The sequence below is a fragment of the Phytophthora ramorum genome (assembly GCF_020800215.1).
Source record: "Phytophthora ramorum isolate Pr-102 chromosome Unknown Phyram_PR-102_s0005, whole genome shotgun sequence".
Lineage (NCBI taxonomy): Eukaryota > Oomycota > Peronosporomycetes > Peronosporales > Peronosporaceae > Phytophthora > Phytophthora ramorum.
The window spans coordinates 2533701-2551929 of NW_027150651.1; the positions used below are offsets into that span (position 1 = coordinate 2533701).

Here is an 18229-nt window from a genome sequence, read left to right on the forward strand (position 1 = left end):
TGAAGCGCTAGAGCAACGCCTACGCACCGACACATTCTCTCGCACCGCTGTGCAACACCCTACAGTTCCTACAGGTATCAATAACAATGAAGCGGGGTCGTACAGCCACCGCCGGCAGCTCAGAAGAGCAGCAGATCCTTGATCATGCGGTCGGAGACCGTGGCCGATTCCGCCTCGGCTCCCGAGCGCACGCTAGCGTCGAACGCGTGCGCGAACCGCTTATCACGCGCCATCATGCGCTCCAAAAGCGAGTTCGACTCGGCGTAGCGCCGGATCAGGTGCTCGCAAAAACTGTCATACGTCTTGTTTTCCTTGTAAATGAGCCGCCCGGTCGCGTAGCTGGCGGTGCGGTAGGCCTCAACGAAGGTGCCTTCGACGCCGTCCTGGACCTGCGGCCGGAAAACAACCCACCGCTTGAAGAGCCACGGCAACGTGCTTTCGTCCTGGAAATCGCGCTCCTCCAACACGCTCTGCTGGCAGATGATAGCTCGGTGTTCCTCCGGCATGAACCGCCGACACACGAGGCTGTTGTAGCTCACGTTCGGGACACCGTGCACATTGAGTGACCACTTGCCGGTCGTCTTGGAGTACACGTGGGCGACGTCCTTGTCCAGCGGCGTGACCACAACGTAGTGCTTCTTGGCGTGCTTGATTGAGATCTTCTGGGCCACATTCGTCTCCCAGCAGAAGTCGAACAAATCCTTCATATTGCACGGAAAGAACTTCTGATTGTGGATCGTGTAGTTCTTCTCCGTGATGGCGAGTCGCAGTTGCCAGCCGTCCATCTCGATCGGCAGACACGAGATCACTTCCGGTGCGAAGCTGCTGCTTTCCAGACTGATGTTCACACGCACAAAAGACGCGATGTTAAGCAGCTCCCGCTTGCGTTCGTCACTGAGCGAGTAGCCCGTGGCCGGGTCGATCGTGTGCACGCTGCTGGCATCGTCCGTCTCAATGTGGTTCACCGGGTCGTTACTGTGCGTTCCGTCCGTATCTTCGCCGCTGTGATCTTCCGTCCGGAAGGGCAGCAGGTCCGAGCTGAATGACACGAGCGGCGCCGTGGGGGTAGCCGCGGGGCTCGGCCGTGCACCGGAACTCATCTCCTCCACCTTGCGGATGCTGTCGTCCACAAAGTGCAAGAGCCGAGCAGCGCGCTGCTGCTGGGAGAGCTGCCCGCGCAGGTAGTTGACCTGGTCCTTGAGCGCAGCTTGGAGCTCCACCACGTGCGTGCGGAGGAACTGCAGCTCCAGCTTCTGCTTCTTCCGGCAGCGCCGCGATGCCGCGTTGATCTTGAGTTGTCGTTCCCGTGAGACTTTGGTCTTCTTGGGGGTGGAGGCGTCGTCCTGCTCGTCCTTCACTGCTGCAGTTGGAGATGCCGCAGTATTCCTGCGGCCAATGTTGACTGTGTTCCCTGTAGCGGCGCGTGTGTGCACCACCAGATTCTGGGGCTTGGCGCGCATGGCCAGCATGGACGTGGCCACGGCAGCTGTAGGTGACGCCTTGTCCCCCGCCGCCATGCGATCGTAGCCGCGCTTGACACCGCTTTGTTTTGTCATCATGCTGGGCGCCGTACCGCCATTCATTGGGGGAAGGCCATTGCTCACCGCCGTGGGTGGGAAGCCCATGGGAGCCTGCGCTGAAGGCGTCGAGTAGTACAAGTCGAGGTAGGAGCCGGTGGGAGCGTCGGAGGCAGGGCCTGAGGCGCCAATGTACGCGCCGAAAAGCTCGTCGTCCATGTCGGCGGCCGTGAGCAACGACGTCTGCGTGCTGTTGACCAATGGACTCTCGTCACAGACGGAGGAGAGCGCTAATGGCGCACCGGAGCTGCTGCTACTGGGTGACGCGCTGGAGACGGAGGCGAGTTCCTGCTTGAACCACAGCACCTTGTCCTCGGCGTAGAGCGAAGAAGGCGACGCGTTGATGAGGTCCAAGTCACCAGTGAACTGCATAAGAGGGAAGGGGTGGACAGAGACGACCGCCTGATTGACCAGCTGCCTGTGCGAGTAGTTCGAGGCAAATCGGAGAGTGAACTTCAAAGACAGCAGCGACTTTGCCGCCGATGGACGAGTGCGTTGCCCTGGTGGAAGAGGATAAAGCGACCTGCTCAGGGTTTGCTTGCTTGTCTTGTGTGCCGACGGTGCCCGAGATAACGCACCTGCGGCCTCACTTGGCTCCAGTATGCCCGCTTCGATACTCGGGTTTTCTATCGAGGTGATGGGACAGATTCCAGGCTGAAGTCACTGCTGCAACGTAACAGCAACGTAAGAGGCATACCCTATCCCCCCTCGACATTCGGACCTAGACACTGGAAGTCTCTGGAACCACAAGAAAAAGAGTGAACAAAATGGCTGGTCAGTGGCCTCCACGAAGCAGAGATGACCAAGCTGCCCGCATTGCGACGAGCAATGGGAGGTAGGCGAAATTGCATGTGTGCATGTAGTGGGGCCAACGTTGAGAGGATCAATTGCCGTCCGAGCCGTTTTGCTCGGACCATGTTCACGCCACACCACCAAAACCGGGATTCTGAATTTGCAGGTTGAAGTGGCCATCGCCAGTCATTTTCGTTGCTCATCCGCCAGGCCCTGGCCATAACTGGCTGTCGCGGGCTCATTTCTTATGCGAGGAGCTCTGCAAGCCGAAGCCTCGCAACTGCAGCGGATTGCTCGCTTGTCAGCATTGTCAATGGGGTGTATGGTCATTTTAATCTGCAGTTAAATTAGATAGCCCTAGCTTCCTCTCGCCCCCGACGAGCGCTTTCTTCTCCGTTGGCCGACACGCTTGAGCCGACTCTCACCGGGCCCCCCGCCACGCCACCGCAATACGAGCAGGAAGGTGAGGCGGCCCGGAAACGGGAGCTGCCGGACAGCAGCTTCTGGCCGCGCAACTCAGTGCACGAAAGCTGGCGGCCGCATCTTTCTCGCCTCGCTCGTCGGCAGGGTTGCAGTTCTGCTGTGGTTGCTGGAACAGGCTCCACGCGGCAAAAGAGCCAAGCGCCGCCGTCATCTTGGCCTTGGACAACAGGTTGTTGACGTCGCTGGGCGGCGCGTCGGAGGTCGGTGCGGGGACTGCGATCGGCATCGTTGGTAAAGTTGGTCTGCACGGTTGGCGGAGTTTTCGATTGTGGCACAAAGCACCGGACTGCGCGCAAGCGCCTCGAGCGCCCTCAACGACAGCCCTTCACGTTTGGCACACGGAGCTCACGAGGCACGGGAAACTTCCCACGAGCGACCACGTCGTTGAAGTAGGTGTTCATTTATGGCCAGTCAGCGACTGCGCCTCGGTCTCATCACGTTTCAATTGGCTGAAACGGAACAAGTGGTATTTAGTGCCCCATGGGGCAGTGTCCAAGCAAAATGACTTGTTTTTTGTATGCCAACTTCAAGCAAGCGGTTGGCGCCACACGTGGAAGACATGGTCGTAGAAGGAGACCGAGCCCACTACGGGCGCCTTGGCCGCGAGCGCCGCCGGATGCAGCCACCAATCCACGCCGTATGCGAGTGAGTCGTGGCGGTCGTAGCTCGCCGCCTTGCGCAACGTGGTCTCGCCTGCCAACTCCAGCACTTGGAACCCGTTATGCATGCAGGCGGCCAGCAGCAGCTCCTGCAACAAAGATAGGGGAGAACAAGTGGTGAGCGAATCCTCCCCATGTATGCGGGCAGCCATCGCTTGCTCCTTACCTTGCGGTTCGCGGCCGGGTGCCATTTCAAGCGCCAGACGCCGCCGCCAGCGCCGTGCACGGCTAGCGGGCGCGTCATACTTCGGTGGTCCCAGACCGCGATCTGTTCGTCGTAGCTGCCCACAGCCACCAGGCGTTCGTCATGCGGGTGGAACTGGATGCTGCACACGCCCATGGAGAACTGCCGCGCGTTCTTGAAGGTCGGTGCCGCCGTGCCGGCGCGCAGGTCCCATCCCTTCAGGGTCGCGTCGTCCGCGCCCGAGAAGAGCACGTTCGGGTCGTGGCAGTTGAAGGCCGTGATCCACGCCTCGATCGGCGATCCGTACAGGTCGTGCGCGCGCCACTGCGCGTTAAAATTGAGCGCTGGTTAGAGCGTTGCCAACAATTTGCGGTAAGCGCGTCCCAGCGCCAGGAAACGTCTCGACAAAACCGCATCGCCCACGCAGATGAGAAACCGACAGCAACATTACCTTAGCTTGACGGACGATGCCCTGCGACGCGATGTCCCAGACCGAGAGCGTGCTGCAGCAAAAGAGTTCACACGGCAGCACGCGCAACAACTCATTAGTGCATATGAAGCATCCCGCCATGCTCGACTTGCTTACTAAGGATACCGCCGCCATCTTACCCGTCCGAGTGGCTCACGCAGATGGACGGCTGAGCGCTGGAGTGGACGCGGTTGTTCCAGTCCAACGACAGACACATAGAGTCAGCGTTCGCTTCCGTGGCCAGCCCCGAGTGGCACAGCGTTGAGTTGGACTCGTCGCCGTCGCCCTGAGCCAACTCGTACAGCTCCAAGCTGCCGCCGGCCGTGGCAGCACCTAGCACCGCCTTCCCGTTCATGGCCTCCGTGTTCCACTTGATGTCGAAGATGCCGCTGGAGGTCGCAGTCTCCTCCAGCTTGTGCACCGAGACGCCTGCGCCATCGGTGTTGGCCGCGTCGCAGCCCAGTTGAAAGTGCTGCAGCGTGCCGCTGCGCCGGTCCTCCGCCTCGCCAATGTCCGCTGCCTTGTGCAGCTGATACGTGGCCGCCACCATGGACAACTCGAAGCCGGCCACGGGGCAGGACTCCACGCAGTCCGCCGTCTCCACCGTGTCGAACGTCGCCAGCGTCGCGTCCATCTTCGATGTGTTGCTGTGAGCCGTAATACTGGCGATTCGTACGCAGGGCTAGTACCGTAATTTTTCGTTTTCGCATGTCATCCAGTCAATCTTGTAGCATGAGCGAAGCAAGCAGCTCGGATGAGGGGAACGATTTCTTCGGCCGCATGGAGAGCAACGACCTCTTTGAGGAAAGTGACGTACAACAGGAGAAACGCCGAGAAGCCGAGCGATATGTGGAGCAGTATGCCGAGCGGCAATGGGGGCTAGCGGCCAGACAACGGCGCGTCCAGGGCGCCGAGAAGGACATGGTGACGGAGAACGCGCTCGAGCTCCACGCCGATAGAAAGGTCGTTTTCCAGGAGAAGCAGGGTCAGCAAGCCAAGGTCTGGGATTGTGCGTTGGTGCTGGCTAAGTTTCTGGCGAATGACGCCTACTTCCCGCAAGACTTTTTCCTCAACAAGCGCGTGATTGAGCTGGGCTGCGGCGTCGGTGTGCCCGGTCTCGCTGCAGCTGCCCTCGGCGCCAAGAAGGTCGTCCTCACCGACATGGTACGCGTCTTTTTTTCCAATTGATCTGTCAGTCGCTGACGTGTTCCTCATGGCAGTCAGTGGCAATTCCCTGGATCCAAGCGAACATCGAGCTGAATCAAACGCGCAACTACATTTCCAGTGACGTCCGCGCTGAGTCGCTCATGTGGGGAGAGAACGAAGCTCTTGAAATGCACCAGTTTGACGTTATTCTCTGCTCGGACCTGGTCTACGGCGAGCGCTCGATCTCGCAGAAGCTGGTGCAGACCATCGTGCAGCTGTCGCACCCGAAGACGCTGGTGGTTTCTGCGCACGAAGCTCGCTTCGCCGGAGATCGTGGCGAATCATTTTTCACTCTGCTCTCTGAGCAGCATTTTCGAGTGGAACAAGTGCCTCGTGAACGCCTCGACGCTGTCTACAGCGCCGCCAACATGCACGTGCACCTGATCCGACCGACTGACGTACAGTGATGCTCCGAATATATATGATATAACTACTGACTGCTGCTCCCGACCGGGTTAAAAACCTACATGTATTTGTAAATTTATCTGGTTTGTAAAGAATTAAACTACGGATCGGGTGCAGTAATGGTAACTACTACACCCATCCAGTCGGGATCAGCATCACGTGTTTCCCAAGTGTTGCAGACACGCATTTGCCAAGATGCTGTCGAGGCCTCTGCGCTCGTTTGCGCCGCTGCGGCGGCTGCTGAGCTCTTCAGCCATCGCTGCGAATGAGCCGACTAGTCTGTGGCAAGACGTGTACAACCTGGACGCGACCCACTGCCACGACCCGCTAGTGAGCGAGGGAGACTTGCAGGTCGTGCTGGACGTGATCACGGAGGACGAGGAGCAGGTCGTGGCCGACGAGTGCTCGCGCATCCTGAGGCGCCGCCGCTACGAGGAGGACCACTGGGACAACGCCATCGTCAAGTTCAAGGAGATGGAGCGCTCTCGTTGGTCCACAGAGACACAGCGCATCCTGCAGAAGGTCCGCGAGGCCGCCATCCTGCCCAAGGAGCTCAAGTACTTCCCGGCCGTCCACGTGATCGAACTGGCGGAGGACGGCTACATCAAGCCCCACGTGGATTCCATCAAATTCTCTGGACGGGTGGTGGCTGGTATCAACCTGCTCTCGCCGAGCATCATGAGGTTCAAGGAGGAACACGGCGACTCGATCATCGACGCCTACCTGCAGCGTCGATCAATGTACATGATGACAGGAAGAGTCCGCTACCACTACACGCACGAGATCCTGCCCGGTGCACAGGTGTTCAAAGGCCAAGTTCCTGTGAATCGCACGCACCGCATCTCCATCATGCTGCGCGACGAGTTCCTCGAGGAACACGTCACTAAGTACCACACGCCCTATGTGAAGCTGGACGTCGTGGCGCAATGAGTGGCAAACGACCCATGCATTTAATATTAGGTGTTGGTTGACTAGCTACAGTGACGTCCTGTCCGCTGTCTCAAAAGTGTTCAATATCTGAAGTCTCCGCAGCGCTGCGAACGCGATTGGGCCTGTCCTCGTGTCCGACCCGAGTCCTCGAGTGCTTGCTTCTTACCGTAGCACTATTGTGCTGCTGCTTTCGATCCTTTCAGCACAATCTACACCGGGGAATGGCACTTTTGTCTTACGTACGACCCGTTCGCGGGCAACTTGGGAGTCCGGCTGCTAGCGCTCTCAGACGACGACGCGCACGTTGCTCTTGAATTTGGACGGGCCCTTTGATCGTGAGCGCGGCTTCTCTGCGAAGCGGTAGTCGGCGCGGTTGCTGTTGACTACGCGCGTCTCCTTCTTGGCTGATTGAGCGATGGCGTCGGCCTTGCTGATACTCTCGAGGCACGACACAATTTCGGCTGCGCTCGGCCTTCGTGACGGGTTGTGCGACCAGCATCGTGCCATAAGCTCCGCCCACTTGATATTGCACTGACCGGGCTTCATAATTGGGCGGCAGCCCGAGAGCACGTACTCGCTGACCTCGGCGTTCGAGTGCATGTCTGCGTACGGCAGTTCACCTGTTGTGAGCTCCCACATGATCAATCCAAAGCTGAAGATGTCCACGGCCTGAGGGCTCGAGCTGTCGCTCGGGAACGCTCCCTTGAGCACCCGCTCCTCGCCCAGCTTCAGCAGCTCAGGCGCCGTCCACCGCAGTAACGCTGCTCTCTCGTCGATGCTGTTCATCCTACTTCTATCAAAGCCCACTGCCTCCGCCACGCGGCGCGTCCCAAAGTCCGCCAGCTTGGCGTTCCACGAGTCGTCGACCAGGATGTTGGTACTCTTTAGCTGCCCGTGGACAAGAGGCGGGTCTGCACTGTGCAAGTAGAGCAATCCCCGTGCCGCTCCCAGTGCGAGCCGTATCCGCAGACTCCACTTGAGATTCACCTTCTTCTTGGCCGCCGGCTCATTGATACTTCCAGGGGCGCTGGCGGTGCTGGAAGAGGCTGCTCGCGAGAGCGGCTCGGAGCCTTTACGCTTGTGCTTGCTCCTACTGGACATCGACGGCTTGGGGGCGTGCAGCACATTGAAGAGCGAGCCCCGTGTGCAGTACTCACTGACGATGCAGAAATAGTCTTCTTGCAGACACGCGCCCATGAAGAGCACCGTGTTAGGGTGTCGTAAGCTGCCCATGCGAGTAGCCTCCACCTCGAGCTCCATCTCCACGTTCTCCCTGGCCGAAGGTTTGGACGGTAGCGAGATCATCTTCATCTTCTTGACGGCCACGACGCTGCCTCGGTACGAGCCCTTGTAGATGACGCCCGAGGGGCCTTCCCCGATCACGTTCAGACACACCACTTCGTCTGCCTGTCAATGGAGAGCAACATGAGTGTCTTTCATGTTAAAACCGATTTTAGTGGGGGACGTACCGCCAATAGAGACGTGGTGCCGAAGGTGGACTGGGCGTCCGTGGACTGCTGCACGTAGCTGTGGCTGGCCTCGTCCAGCTCGGCCTCGAGCTCGGCCGCCATGTCGCTGTCGGGAAGGCACTTGGACAGACAGAAGCCCATGATCGTCCGAAAGAGTCTGATGCGACCTGGTGGTGTGCTGCGCTCTCTGACCGCGGGACCGACTGTGAGCGAGCGACGCCGTCTCTGCCTAAATGACGAGGGACGGCGTTCACCGCATGATTGTATTTTTGAATCGCGCGCCCAATTTACGATGCGACGGTGCGGCGCCCAAAACGAGGCGGCCAGACCCGGCGCTGCATTACATATTATTTCCAGTAGAGAATTCGGGGCGCTTGGATCCGGACAGCGATGCTCGCCCAAAATGATCGCAGCGACGAGCCCAAAACAAGCATAGCAGTACAGAGCCGGGCCATTAGGGTTGTCCACCACGCTGACTCCCGTGAGGGAGCAAGTGGATCGCAGTTTGCAACATGAGTGCTGCTGGGCTACAGTACCGTTAGCGCCGAAGAGGATAGAGAGGATAGAGAAGGCAAAGGTGTCAAGGCGTCGATGCCGAGCGGCGGGCACGCACGCGCGCAATGCTCCGCGCGCAAGGCAGGCCCGTCTTCGTCGTGTTTTAGGCGAGGGCAGCGTGACAGGCACGGCATGTCTACGTCGCGATCAAGGGCGGGGATCGTCCCGGTCAAAGCCGGACGCCCCGCAAAACGGCGGCCTCAAGCTTGCCTCGCCAGCAGCGTTTGGTGCAGCGCCAACTTGGTGGCGCATCGCCAGCAGGAAAGAGGAACTATCCACCGTCCTCCGTGCTCGTGAATTTCATCGCGACCAGCTGCGCTGCAGGTCGCCAGTCGTCGGGCCGGTGCCGTCGACGCAACTGATCGCCTCCATCAACGTCGCTCCATGTTCCAGCGAGTTTCAGTGGGTGAAGGTGACGTTGGTCGCCATGTTCGAGGAGAAATTAATCTATTCAAGTAGATCGAAGCCATTTTTCAAAACGTAAGTAGATTACAGTGACTACATGTACTTCCAAGTAGATCGAGCAAAAGACAAGCATCCGAATCCATCACGCAGCACTGGTCCTGTGATGCCTCCAATCCATGCTGCATCACGCGCTTCATTTCTGCCGCGCCGTCGACGGCAATCTCCACGTTGCCGAGGTCATATTAAAACTCGTAGCTGGATGCTGCAGTACTACTTTCTAATGTGCCACCGACCAGATCGCCGCCACCTACGATCCTGGGACCGCCTTCGCAGCATGCAGCACCTCGAGTACTGCCAGGCTTTACCAAGCTATAGGTGGCGGTAGGTAGAGCTAGATGACATTAATGTACCTCACTGTCAATTGTGTTGCCAAGCTTGCCGCTACCTTGCTACACCTTGCTTGCTACGGCCATGAAGGCCAATCTACTTGAATTGATTAATTGCTCCCTGCGCGAGCGTGGACAGGTGCTCGGGAGACGCACGCGAATCTACGCAAGGGTCCAGCCGGCGGCTTGACGCCACAACGCCACGACGAACGGCATCTTGTGCATCCGCAGACGAGGACTCGCGCTACGCTACGCTACGGTCGCCGAGTTGCGTGCAAAGTTTTTTTTTCGTCGTCGTCCCGAGGTCCACCGATTGCTTGGCGAAGTACAAGCTCCATAGGGAAGGCACATCGTTGAGCGGTGGTTGAATGCGTATTCGAGGCGGCCGAAGGACGACGACGCTCTTCAATTAGCTTACTGGTATCTACGAAATGCAGCGCTACGGTCATTACGCCTTCGCTCTATGCAGGGGTGTCCGCTGCCGCCTTGGCCAGGTCCTGCAGCGTTGCCACGTCGAACCGCAGACGAACTGCGAACTCGGGCGAAAACTTCTTGTGGCCGTGCTTGGCATCCTTGGCCACCTTGTCGATCTCGCTTTTCGCTAACGCCAGTTCCACGTGATCACCCACGCGGGGTACGAAGGCCGTGTGGAACCAAAAGTTCCCCAGGGTGCCGCCGGTGCGTCGACGAAGCTCCACTTTGACTTCGTCCCAAACGAGCACTCGGTTGCAACGCATTTCCAGCTCGACGACTTCTTCCTTGGTGTCGTCGTCGGCGCCAGGACGCCGTTGGCGCTGGAAGCTGCCGGGCAAGTCGTAGACTGCCGCGCGGGGTCGGATGGCGCCGACCTCCACGCGAACGCGCCAGTCGGCGGCACTTGTGTTCGTTTTCTTGTGCGTGGTGACACCGCACAGCACAACCGCAACGAGGACGAGGTGCACCCGCGCAGGCAGCACCGGCTCGGCATGTGGCCGTGGGTTCGACCCAATGACCCCGCGAGGCGAAGCCAGGTCCTGGGTCTCTTGCAACCATTGCGCGTGGTAGTCGGCCAGTGGCATTGCGCGCTCCCGGGCCTCTTCGTCTTCGAACGGCCCGAGCACTTCGAGGTCATCGGCGCTTTCGGAGCGACGACACATCTCGCCGAAGTACCCTACAAACCGCCGCTGGCTCAGGATCGTCACGCCTTGCAGCTTGAGCGAGCGTGCAGCTGCAAAAAACTCGAGTGACCCACGAGCGGATCGCCACATCCGAGCGTACAGCATGTAGGCAGTCAGCATGACACCTGTACGGCCTTTGCCGGCCTTGCAGTGCACCGCCACGACGTTTTCGGGGTTTGCTTGCAACCAGGCGTGCACGTCGCGGCAGAAGGGAAGTAGCATCGTCAATGGGGGCGGCGAATGGTCTTCAAAGCCGAACTCTGCTACACGCCCGTGGAATTTATCGTCTGGTGCGTAGCGGCGCTCCACGCAGAGATTGTAGACACGATATTGACCAGGGTGACGCTGCTCAAAGAACCGAAAAACATCGCGATAGTGGTTCCGGTAAATGCCCTCGATTTTCTCCGCCGGGTAGCCTAATGCTACGAGCCGCTGGGTGACGTACGTCAAGTCCAAATCGAAGCCATCCGAGGAGAACCGCCGCTTTTCCTTGGACACCAAGTGCTTCAATCGATTTGTGAGACCTCCTGTGTGCCTCCTCGATGAGGTGGGGCTTGACGACGGTGAAGACATGGGAGATACTCGCTCCGAATCGAGCTGGGCGTCAATCTTAAGGCCCGATCGCTCGAATAGCGTTCGTCGAGTGCTTGAAGGAGAGTTTGAAACAGCTCGAGCCACCGGGGATGGAGGTGGAGATGGCGGTGATGCGAAGGAGTCATCCACAGGTTCCCATGCCGTCACGGGCGATGGTGGTGAAATTGATCCCGCTGAATACGCAGGTGAAGCTGGAGCTTGATCGGGAGTGGAATTGGTGCCCTTCCCTTTGTGTAGATTTTTCTCACTGTGTCCAACTTGCTTCACCCTCGTGAGCGAGAACATTCGCTGCATGATTGAGTAATGCCTTCCGCCTGAACGCTCGAGGGTGATATCTGTCCAGCCCTGTTGCATGGTGAGAGGAAGCGGGGAGAGCGAGTTAGAAAAGCTAGCCGTTCGAGCACGTACCGAGAGCAATTACCACGAGGTGATCGACAGGCAATGCCCACCGATTGACAAGGGAAAGCACGCGCGGGCTTGCGTTATGTGCTTAGTAGCGACGTGGGCAGCGTGCTCAATTTCCTCTACCTATTTCGAGAGCAGTAGTTTGAACTAATTTTGGTCGGAAGGTATCGAGGAAGGAATATGTTTGTTGAAGCACAAGCGAGATCAAGTCATTTCTTATGTAGTTGTTGATAGTGATTCTACATGTAGAGATCGAACTCGCTAGTTTGCATTGATCAATCAAAGTCGACCTCTGGGTTGGTGGCGTCGAGTGCAGGCGATTCGTAGTTGGTGTAGAGTGCATACTGGTAGACCAAGTGTGGAATCGATGGCTTGAAAGTCCGCGATCGACAGCCTAGCAACTCCTGAATCATCCCTGCGTTCTCTTCTAGAGTAGTCACCAAACACAAAATTATTAGTTTCACAAGTCTGGGATTCTACAGGGGCCCTTGCTACCTATGGTGGTAAGCAGGATTTTGCTGTCTTTGGAGCGCAGTAGTAGCTTGACAGTTTCCGTGTAGAGTTCCCAAACTTCGCGAGTGATGAAAGGAGGGTCCACGACGACGAAATCGAATGTGCCGATAAGCTCCGATGGTATGCCCTGAGGCTTGTGGAAATCAAAGAAAACAAACTGTTCGCCTTCGGATTCGAACTTGGGATCGAACTAAAAGAAAACAAAGCGATTTCGTCAACAAATTTTCGGAGTCTTAATGAAATAGCATCGAGGGACGTACGTCAAATAGAAAGCATTCGCGTCGATCAGAGTCACTTTGCTGGGACTTGACAGCGAAGTACACACTCGGAGTAGACAAGAAGGCGATACGCCCACCACATCCCGGTGTTTCCAAAATGGACTCCTTAGCTAGTGTAGATACTGTATCGGCGGAGTACCAATACTGGTTTAGCTCCTCTTTCTGCAGGAATCAAAATGCTCTTAGGCAAGCTGAAAAACGTTGTGCTGTGAACGTGAACGGGAGGCTCGTGGATTCGGAAAACAACGTACCTCTGGGAACTTCTGCCAGAACGTACGTGAGCGGCGCGTTTGGGTAGCCTCACTTAGCGTGGAGCGATTCTTCATGCTCCGTTCAGCTTCCTTTTAGAAGTACGGACTGCCATCGCACCTCAACGGACGCTGCAACTTTTCGCTGCAGACAAACAAGAAACGGCTTGGCGTGCGCTGACACCGCCACCTCGCAGTCTCTGTAACGTACATACAGCCTTCTATTTAATTTACCGTGTCAATTATCCTCTGTTTCAGCTATTCGATCTCCCAGGCGATCGGACCAACCCGACTCGAAAGAGCTGGTCAAGAACTGTGTTTGAGGACTCTCTCTTGATCGAACGCTGAGAAGGAGACCCGCTTTCCTCGTTGCTGGTTCTGCTCTCTCCACTTCGTTCTAGAGAAATCGTACGAACAAGCTCCTCCGAGTCAAACGGTTTGCACTCCAACACACTCTCCACCAATGCGCGTTGGAGACGTTGGTACGACGAGTTCGTCTCGCAACCGCCAGCGCATGCACACGTGCCACCGTACTCCACCGGCAAATTGTCCGCATCAATGAACTCCAACAGTGCAGCAGCAGTCTCGCTCTCCGTCAAAATGTTCGTCTTCGCACGCGTAGTTTCATTCAACAACGGCTTCACACCCTTCCACGCCATGCCGAACCACGACGGCACGTTCACGATGAAGATCTTGAACGACCGCTGCGGGTAGTATCGCTGCATTGCGCCCGTGCACCGCCGGATGAACTCGAACACGTCGCCGCCCATGTCTCGCATGCCGATCCCGCGCGCGTCCAGCACGATGCACAACTTCTGCGTCTCACTCGAGGCACACGCCTCACACGGACATATCTGATGCGCGGCGTACTTGATCGTGAACTCCATGGCGAATAAATAGTGTTTGAACAGGGTGTCCTGCGTCACGCCGACTTTCTTTAGCTGCGGTATGTTGATGCTGCCGATTTTCTCGATGTAGAGAGGGTGACCCAGCTTGTCGTGCTTGTGAAGGTACTGCGTGTAGTTTCTGAAGAAGCGAAAGTATGTACAACACAGTTAGTTACAGCAAAGCGAAAAAACTGAAAGTGTCCCCACGTACGCTTTGATAATGTCGTAGAGCGTTTGCGGCATGGTCAGAATCGAGTCGGCCATCACCTCCTTCCTCCACGCCAGAGTAGTTTCGTAGCGCTCGGTTGCTTTGACGACGTCTCCGTTCTCGGCAACAAGGAATGCAGGCGGGATCTTGATCGATGCAGCCTTCTGCAGAGTCTTCTGGCTGTCGCTTACGGATTCAAGGCGTTCAGATTCAGACGCCTCTAACGTCACCACCGTGAAATCCCAGTTGCCTAGGAAGTGCTGTGATTGTTCATCATTGTGTGGGATAATCTGACGTGCCTTGACAACCATCCCAGGGAAAAACACTTCGACAAGAAAAACCGCCACAGCAGCAACGAATCCAACATATACCGCCGGCAGAACCACCACCGAGCCAAATACGTGCGTGAACACGGAAGCAGCACCCAGGTATGCCAGAACAATACCACAGGAAAGCTTAAAAATCTGTCGATACGTACCCCGTAGGGTGCTGCGAAGGTTTAACTTCTTTCGACCTAGTGCACGAGAGGCACGGACGAGAACTCGCATGGGACGCTTTCCGTTGAGCACCACACGGTAGAAGGCACGGCCCTCGTGCTTCAAAAATCTCTGGCATTGGATACGCACACGTCCGCCATCTGAAAAGTGCACCAGCAGCACCATCGAATCACGTAAATCCAACAAGGTGACCGGGCTGCCCACCACGACATCTCTTCTGGTAGATACCAGCACACGGGTCTTCTTACTTCGATGCCCAGACTCATCTATGGTCTTTTCATCAGCCTCGGCGATGCTGCTCTCGCTTTCGTGTTTGTTATCCTTGATGTCGATTTTCTCGATTGTCGGAAGATCAAGACCGTGCATCTCAAACAAAATAGTCTTTCCACGGCCATCACACCGCAAAAAACCGCCTTGCACAGGTGTCGATCCTTGCTGCTTGCTGAAGTGTGTAATCACGCGATTGAACTTGGACCGCAGTCGGTTCGAGTCTGCCACGTCAATGATAAGGTTTTGATCGCCGTAGTACACGACCTTGCCCATCGTTCGCAACGCAGCCGTGGCAAGATGCAGCTCCACCTGCGTCGGCTTGCCAAACGTCGTCTCCGCCATATTCTTGGTGGTACGCGCCAAGTTGCTAAAGAACAAGAAGTTATCTTCATCGTCCGACGAATCCGAGCTGCTATCGTCTCCGTTCGTCTCCGGTTGTAGCTGGTAGAACGACAGGTACATTTCACCTGGCGTGTTGGGCTCTTTCGGCCCGAAGCAGCCGTTCTTGGTGCTGGGGCCGACGCCCATTTTGTTGTTCCACACTCTTCCGTCCGCGTCCACGAGCACCACGACGTCTCCGTAGCTCACGGGCGTGCCCACTCCCAGTCCGCAGTTGGACAAGATGACGAACGTCGACGGTTTGAACTGCTTCGCTCCACAGGCAGCAATGGGCGGAATGCACACCAACTCGTCCTGCTTCTGCAGGTTCTTGGACGCCAAGAACCTCTTGCTGCCCTCGAACGTGCCCACGTAGCCTCCTGCGCCCCCATCTCCGGCGTATTTACTGCGAGCAAAGAGGCGGATGGTGTCGCCGTAGCGCACTGCCACATGGGGCGGAGAGCTCTTGGAGACGGTGTCTAGCGGCATGGAGCCCCGCAACGCCACGTCGTGCTGATACAGTCGATGGTGGATCGCTGGCGGGTGGAACGCGGGCATGGACGTCGCGCGGGTGGCGGCCCGAGGGCGGATCTCCACGACCGGCAAAGGCGCCGGCGGTGTGTCCATTGCGCTCTCTCCGCTGTTGCTGGAGCTGCGCCGGAAGCCGATACTGATGCCGCTGCGACTGCCGCTGGTGGTGACGCTCTCGTCGTCGTCCGGCTTGGTGCGGCGCCGCCGCGAGCGCAACGACACGCCCGAGAAGAGCGCGTTGCCGTTGGGAGGCGCAGCCACGCCCTTCACGGCGCCCAGGAGCTGCATCCTAAGGAGTGATGGTCGGTACTGCGATCTACGAAGACGAGCGCGAAATGCGCTCTGCTGGTCTGGTTGCCATTGTGCTGCTCTCTCCCTACGTGCAGTACCGTAGCTGCCAACCTTGTATACTTAATATTGGATGAGAAATAGAGGTTCACGATATCACGCATAAATGCAACACTGAAAACTAATAATTGTGGTATCCGGCTCGTTGAAGTGCGGTGCACAGTGAAGTCATCAACGGTGCGCGTATTCTGACTCTTTTATTACCACGGTTTCTGACTTCAGCACCGGGGCGATCCCGATATTGTGGCTCGAGGCGCTTGAAGGGCAGCGCTGCGCTGCGTTGATTGTCACCTCGAAGCGCCTCTACTTTTTTTTGCTGTGGACACAAGGCACGCGCGGACTCTGTGAAGGCGAGTCGCGCTGCAGCGTTGTCGAGCATGACCATCACAGGCACAGTTGCATCTAACAACTGAAGGTGCAGCGGATGTGTCCGCCCGACGATCGTTAGCAACGACGCACCAAACTCTCATCGTGACCGCCTGGCCAATTCTTTGGTCGTGCTGAGGCGCTCGGCTCAATTGCGACTCGCAATTTGCGAGACCACAGTCTTTCCTTCATATCGGCGAAAAGACTAAGCAAAGAAAGCCAGTGGCACGCTCGCGACAGGAAGAGCGATTAGCAAGTTGCGTCTGAGCGAGATCAGCTCGCCAGCAAGTCTGGTAGTGTATGTTACCGATACCACTGCTACCGGTAACATGTACAATAACTTGCCTGTGGTAACTTACCACTGGTAAGCCTGCTTCCGTTCGCGCACGATGTCTAGAGAAAAGTGAAAACTATGAGTGGGTTTGACTTCAAGAAGGAAGATGGCGAGCAACGCGACGGTATCAATCAAATTCGCTTTTATTCATGTAGATTGGCCACAGTTAAGCGAGCTGCAACAAGTGCAAGTTTGATAGGAAGAAGCAAAGGGGTGCATGTTCAATCAAACGAGCTCGCGCTATCATATCGATAAAAATCAAATCACATGTATGGGGATGGATGACTATGCAGGCCGGCGACCGACCGGCTCACGCTGCTGACTCAAGTCAGCCATAGAGCCCGCCCGTCGGTCGAGCGCTCCTCCTACTTTCGGGGTGGCGTTGCCGGACGTTGCGTGCCCAGCCCGTTGTACGCATAGCGCTGTTTCTTCTCCGCGGGCTTGAGGATCTGGAACGAGCACATGAGCGTCTCATCCACCGACATCATGGCGCCGGCGTTGTCGAACTCGCCACAGTAGTTGGGTGCTGAGAACAGCGTCACCAGTTGGCGCTTGGCGAAGAACTCATAGCCGTCCTCGACCACCTGGTGGGCCCGGCAGATCAAGTCGAGGTCGTGGCGCTTGAGGAACTGGCTCACGATATCCGGGCCGAACGTGAACGACACACCGCGGTCGTTCTCCCCCCAGCCCATGATGTCCTTGTCTGGGTCGGACCACAGCAGATCGCAAAGCAGGCCCGTGTCGGGCACGTCCGTTGGGCGCACGAAGCGCTTGATCTGCTCCATCTGACTCAGCTCGGGCGACAGGCCGCCGTGCATGCAAAAGATCTTCTCGTCCACGATAGCAGCCACGGGCAGGCAGTTAAAGCAGTCCGTGAAGGTCTTCCATAGCTTGATGTTGTAGCGGCGCTTGCATTCGTCGTAGAAGCCGTAGATCCGGTTAATCGATGCGCACTCGTGGTTGCCGCGCAGGATAAAGAAGTTCTCCGGGTACTTGATCTTGTACGCGAGCAGCAGGCAGATCGTTTCCAGACTCTGTTTGCCACGGTCCACATAGTCACTGCGAGTATACATAAAAGACTGTCAGATCCAACTGCTCCTTCTCCACTAGAACGATCCTCTCTCATCCATTTGATCACTCACCCGAGGAACAGATAATTGGCGTCCGGGGGGAAGCCGCCGTACTCGAACAGACGCAGCAGGTCGTAGTATTGGCCATGGATGTCCCCTGCAGCAACACACACGCAGCGTTAGAGCGCTTCGTCCCTCACTAGATCCTGTTGCCTGTTCAACAGCAGCAAGGCTGTCATAACGCACCGCAAATCTTGATGGGCGCCTCCAGCTCCACCAGAATGGGTTGCGCCAGAAAAACCTCGCGCGCATGCAGGCACAGCCCGCGAATCTCCGTCTCCGAGAGGTTCACCTGCTTGCCGGGGCGCGCGCCGCGCACGCTCAGCAGCTTCTCGATGATGCTGTCCACGTCGATGGGCTCCAGTCCGGACGACGCCATGGCTCTCCTTCCGTTGCTTCTCTGCCTTTCCTTCTTCGGTCTGCGGTCCGGTCACCGCCAGCGGCCAGTCCCCCCTCCCCTCCTGGATGTTTCGTCCCATGAAGCCAGTCGATTGGACAAAACCACGCGTAAAATCGCTGATTCGTCGAATACAATTAAGTTTTGACCAATCCGTAAGCACCAGAA

At 57.3% G+C, this 18229-nt stretch overlaps 9 protein-coding genes across 9 annotated transcripts; 2 read left to right on the forward strand and 7 right to left on the reverse strand.

The window, feature by feature from the left end:
- Positions 1-119: 119 nt before the first annotated feature.
- On the reverse strand, positions 120-1949 carry KRP23_6528 (uncharacterized protein; the record flags this gene model as incomplete). The annotated part of the gene is made up of 1 exon (XM_067891729.1): positions 120-1949. One exon carries the CDS (start codon positions 1947-1949, stop codon positions 120-122), a length of 1830 nt encoding a protein of 609 aa, XP_067746057.1.
- A 1429-nt stretch (positions 1950-3378) lies between these two features.
- On the reverse strand, positions 3379-4798 carry KRP23_6529 (Diphthine methyltransferase; the record flags this gene model as incomplete). Its single annotated transcript, XM_067891730.1, has 4 exons — positions 3379-3600; positions 3678-4019; positions 4147-4198; positions 4305-4798. 4 exons carry the CDS (start codon positions 4796-4798, stop codon positions 3379-3381), a joined length of 1110 nt encoding a protein of 369 aa, XP_067746058.1.
- Positions 4799-4896: 98 nt separating this feature from the next.
- On the forward strand, positions 4897-5777 carry KRP23_6530 (Protein-lysine methyltransferase METTL21D; the record flags this gene model as incomplete). The annotated part of the gene is made up of 2 exons (XM_067891731.1): positions 4897-5328; positions 5385-5777. 2 exons carry the CDS (start codon positions 4897-4899, stop codon positions 5775-5777), a joined length of 825 nt encoding a protein of 274 aa, XP_067746059.1.
- Positions 5778-5970: 193 nt separating this feature from the next.
- On the forward strand, positions 5971-6705 carry KRP23_6531 (Alpha-ketoglutarate-dependent dioxygenase alkB-like protein 7, mitochondrial; the record flags this gene model as incomplete). Its single annotated transcript, XM_067891733.1, has 1 exon — positions 5971-6705. The coding sequence occupies one exon, from the start codon at positions 5971-5973 to the stop codon at positions 6703-6705; it is 735 nt and encodes a 244-aa protein (XP_067746060.1).
- A 285-nt stretch (positions 6706-6990) lies between these two features.
- KRP23_6532 (putative serine/threonine-protein kinase/receptor R818) lies at positions 6991-8315 on the reverse strand (the record flags this gene model as incomplete). Its single annotated transcript, XM_067891734.1, has 2 exons — positions 6991-8112; positions 8175-8315. The coding sequence occupies 2 exons, from the start codon at positions 8313-8315 to the stop codon at positions 6991-6993; spliced, it is 1263 nt and encodes a 420-aa protein (XP_067746061.1).
- Positions 8316-9981: 1666 nt separating this feature from the next.
- Positions 9982-11556, reverse strand: KRP23_6533 (Phosphatidylinositol 3,4,5-trisphosphate 3-phosphatase and dual-specificity protein phosphatase PTEN; the record flags this gene model as incomplete). Its single annotated transcript, XM_067891735.1, has 1 exon — positions 9982-11556. One exon carries the CDS (start codon positions 11554-11556, stop codon positions 9982-9984), a length of 1575 nt encoding a protein of 524 aa, XP_067746062.1.
- Positions 11557-11951: 395 nt separating this feature from the next.
- Positions 11952-12793, reverse strand: KRP23_6534 (EEF1A lysine methyltransferase 1; the record flags this gene model as incomplete). The annotated part of the gene is made up of 4 exons (XM_067891736.1): positions 11952-12103; positions 12172-12379; positions 12450-12629; positions 12719-12793. 4 exons carry the CDS (start codon positions 12791-12793, stop codon positions 11952-11954), a joined length of 615 nt encoding a protein of 204 aa, XP_067746063.1.
- Positions 12794-12969: 176 nt separating this feature from the next.
- KRP23_6535 (Sec14 cytosolic factor) lies at positions 12970-15774 on the reverse strand (the record flags this gene model as incomplete). Its single annotated transcript, XM_067891737.1, has 2 exons — positions 12970-13741; positions 13814-15774. 2 exons carry the CDS (start codon positions 15772-15774, stop codon positions 12970-12972), a joined length of 2733 nt encoding a protein of 910 aa, XP_067746064.1.
- Positions 15775-16899: 1125 nt separating this feature from the next.
- On the reverse strand, positions 16900-18043 carry KRP23_6536 (Serine/threonine-protein phosphatase PP1; the record flags this gene model as incomplete). Its single annotated transcript, XM_067891738.1, has 3 exons — positions 16900-17593; positions 17677-17761; positions 17851-18043. The coding sequence occupies 3 exons, from the start codon at positions 18041-18043 to the stop codon at positions 16900-16902; spliced, it is 972 nt and encodes a 323-aa protein (XP_067746065.1).
- Between the last annotated feature and the right edge of the window lie 186 nt (positions 18044-18229).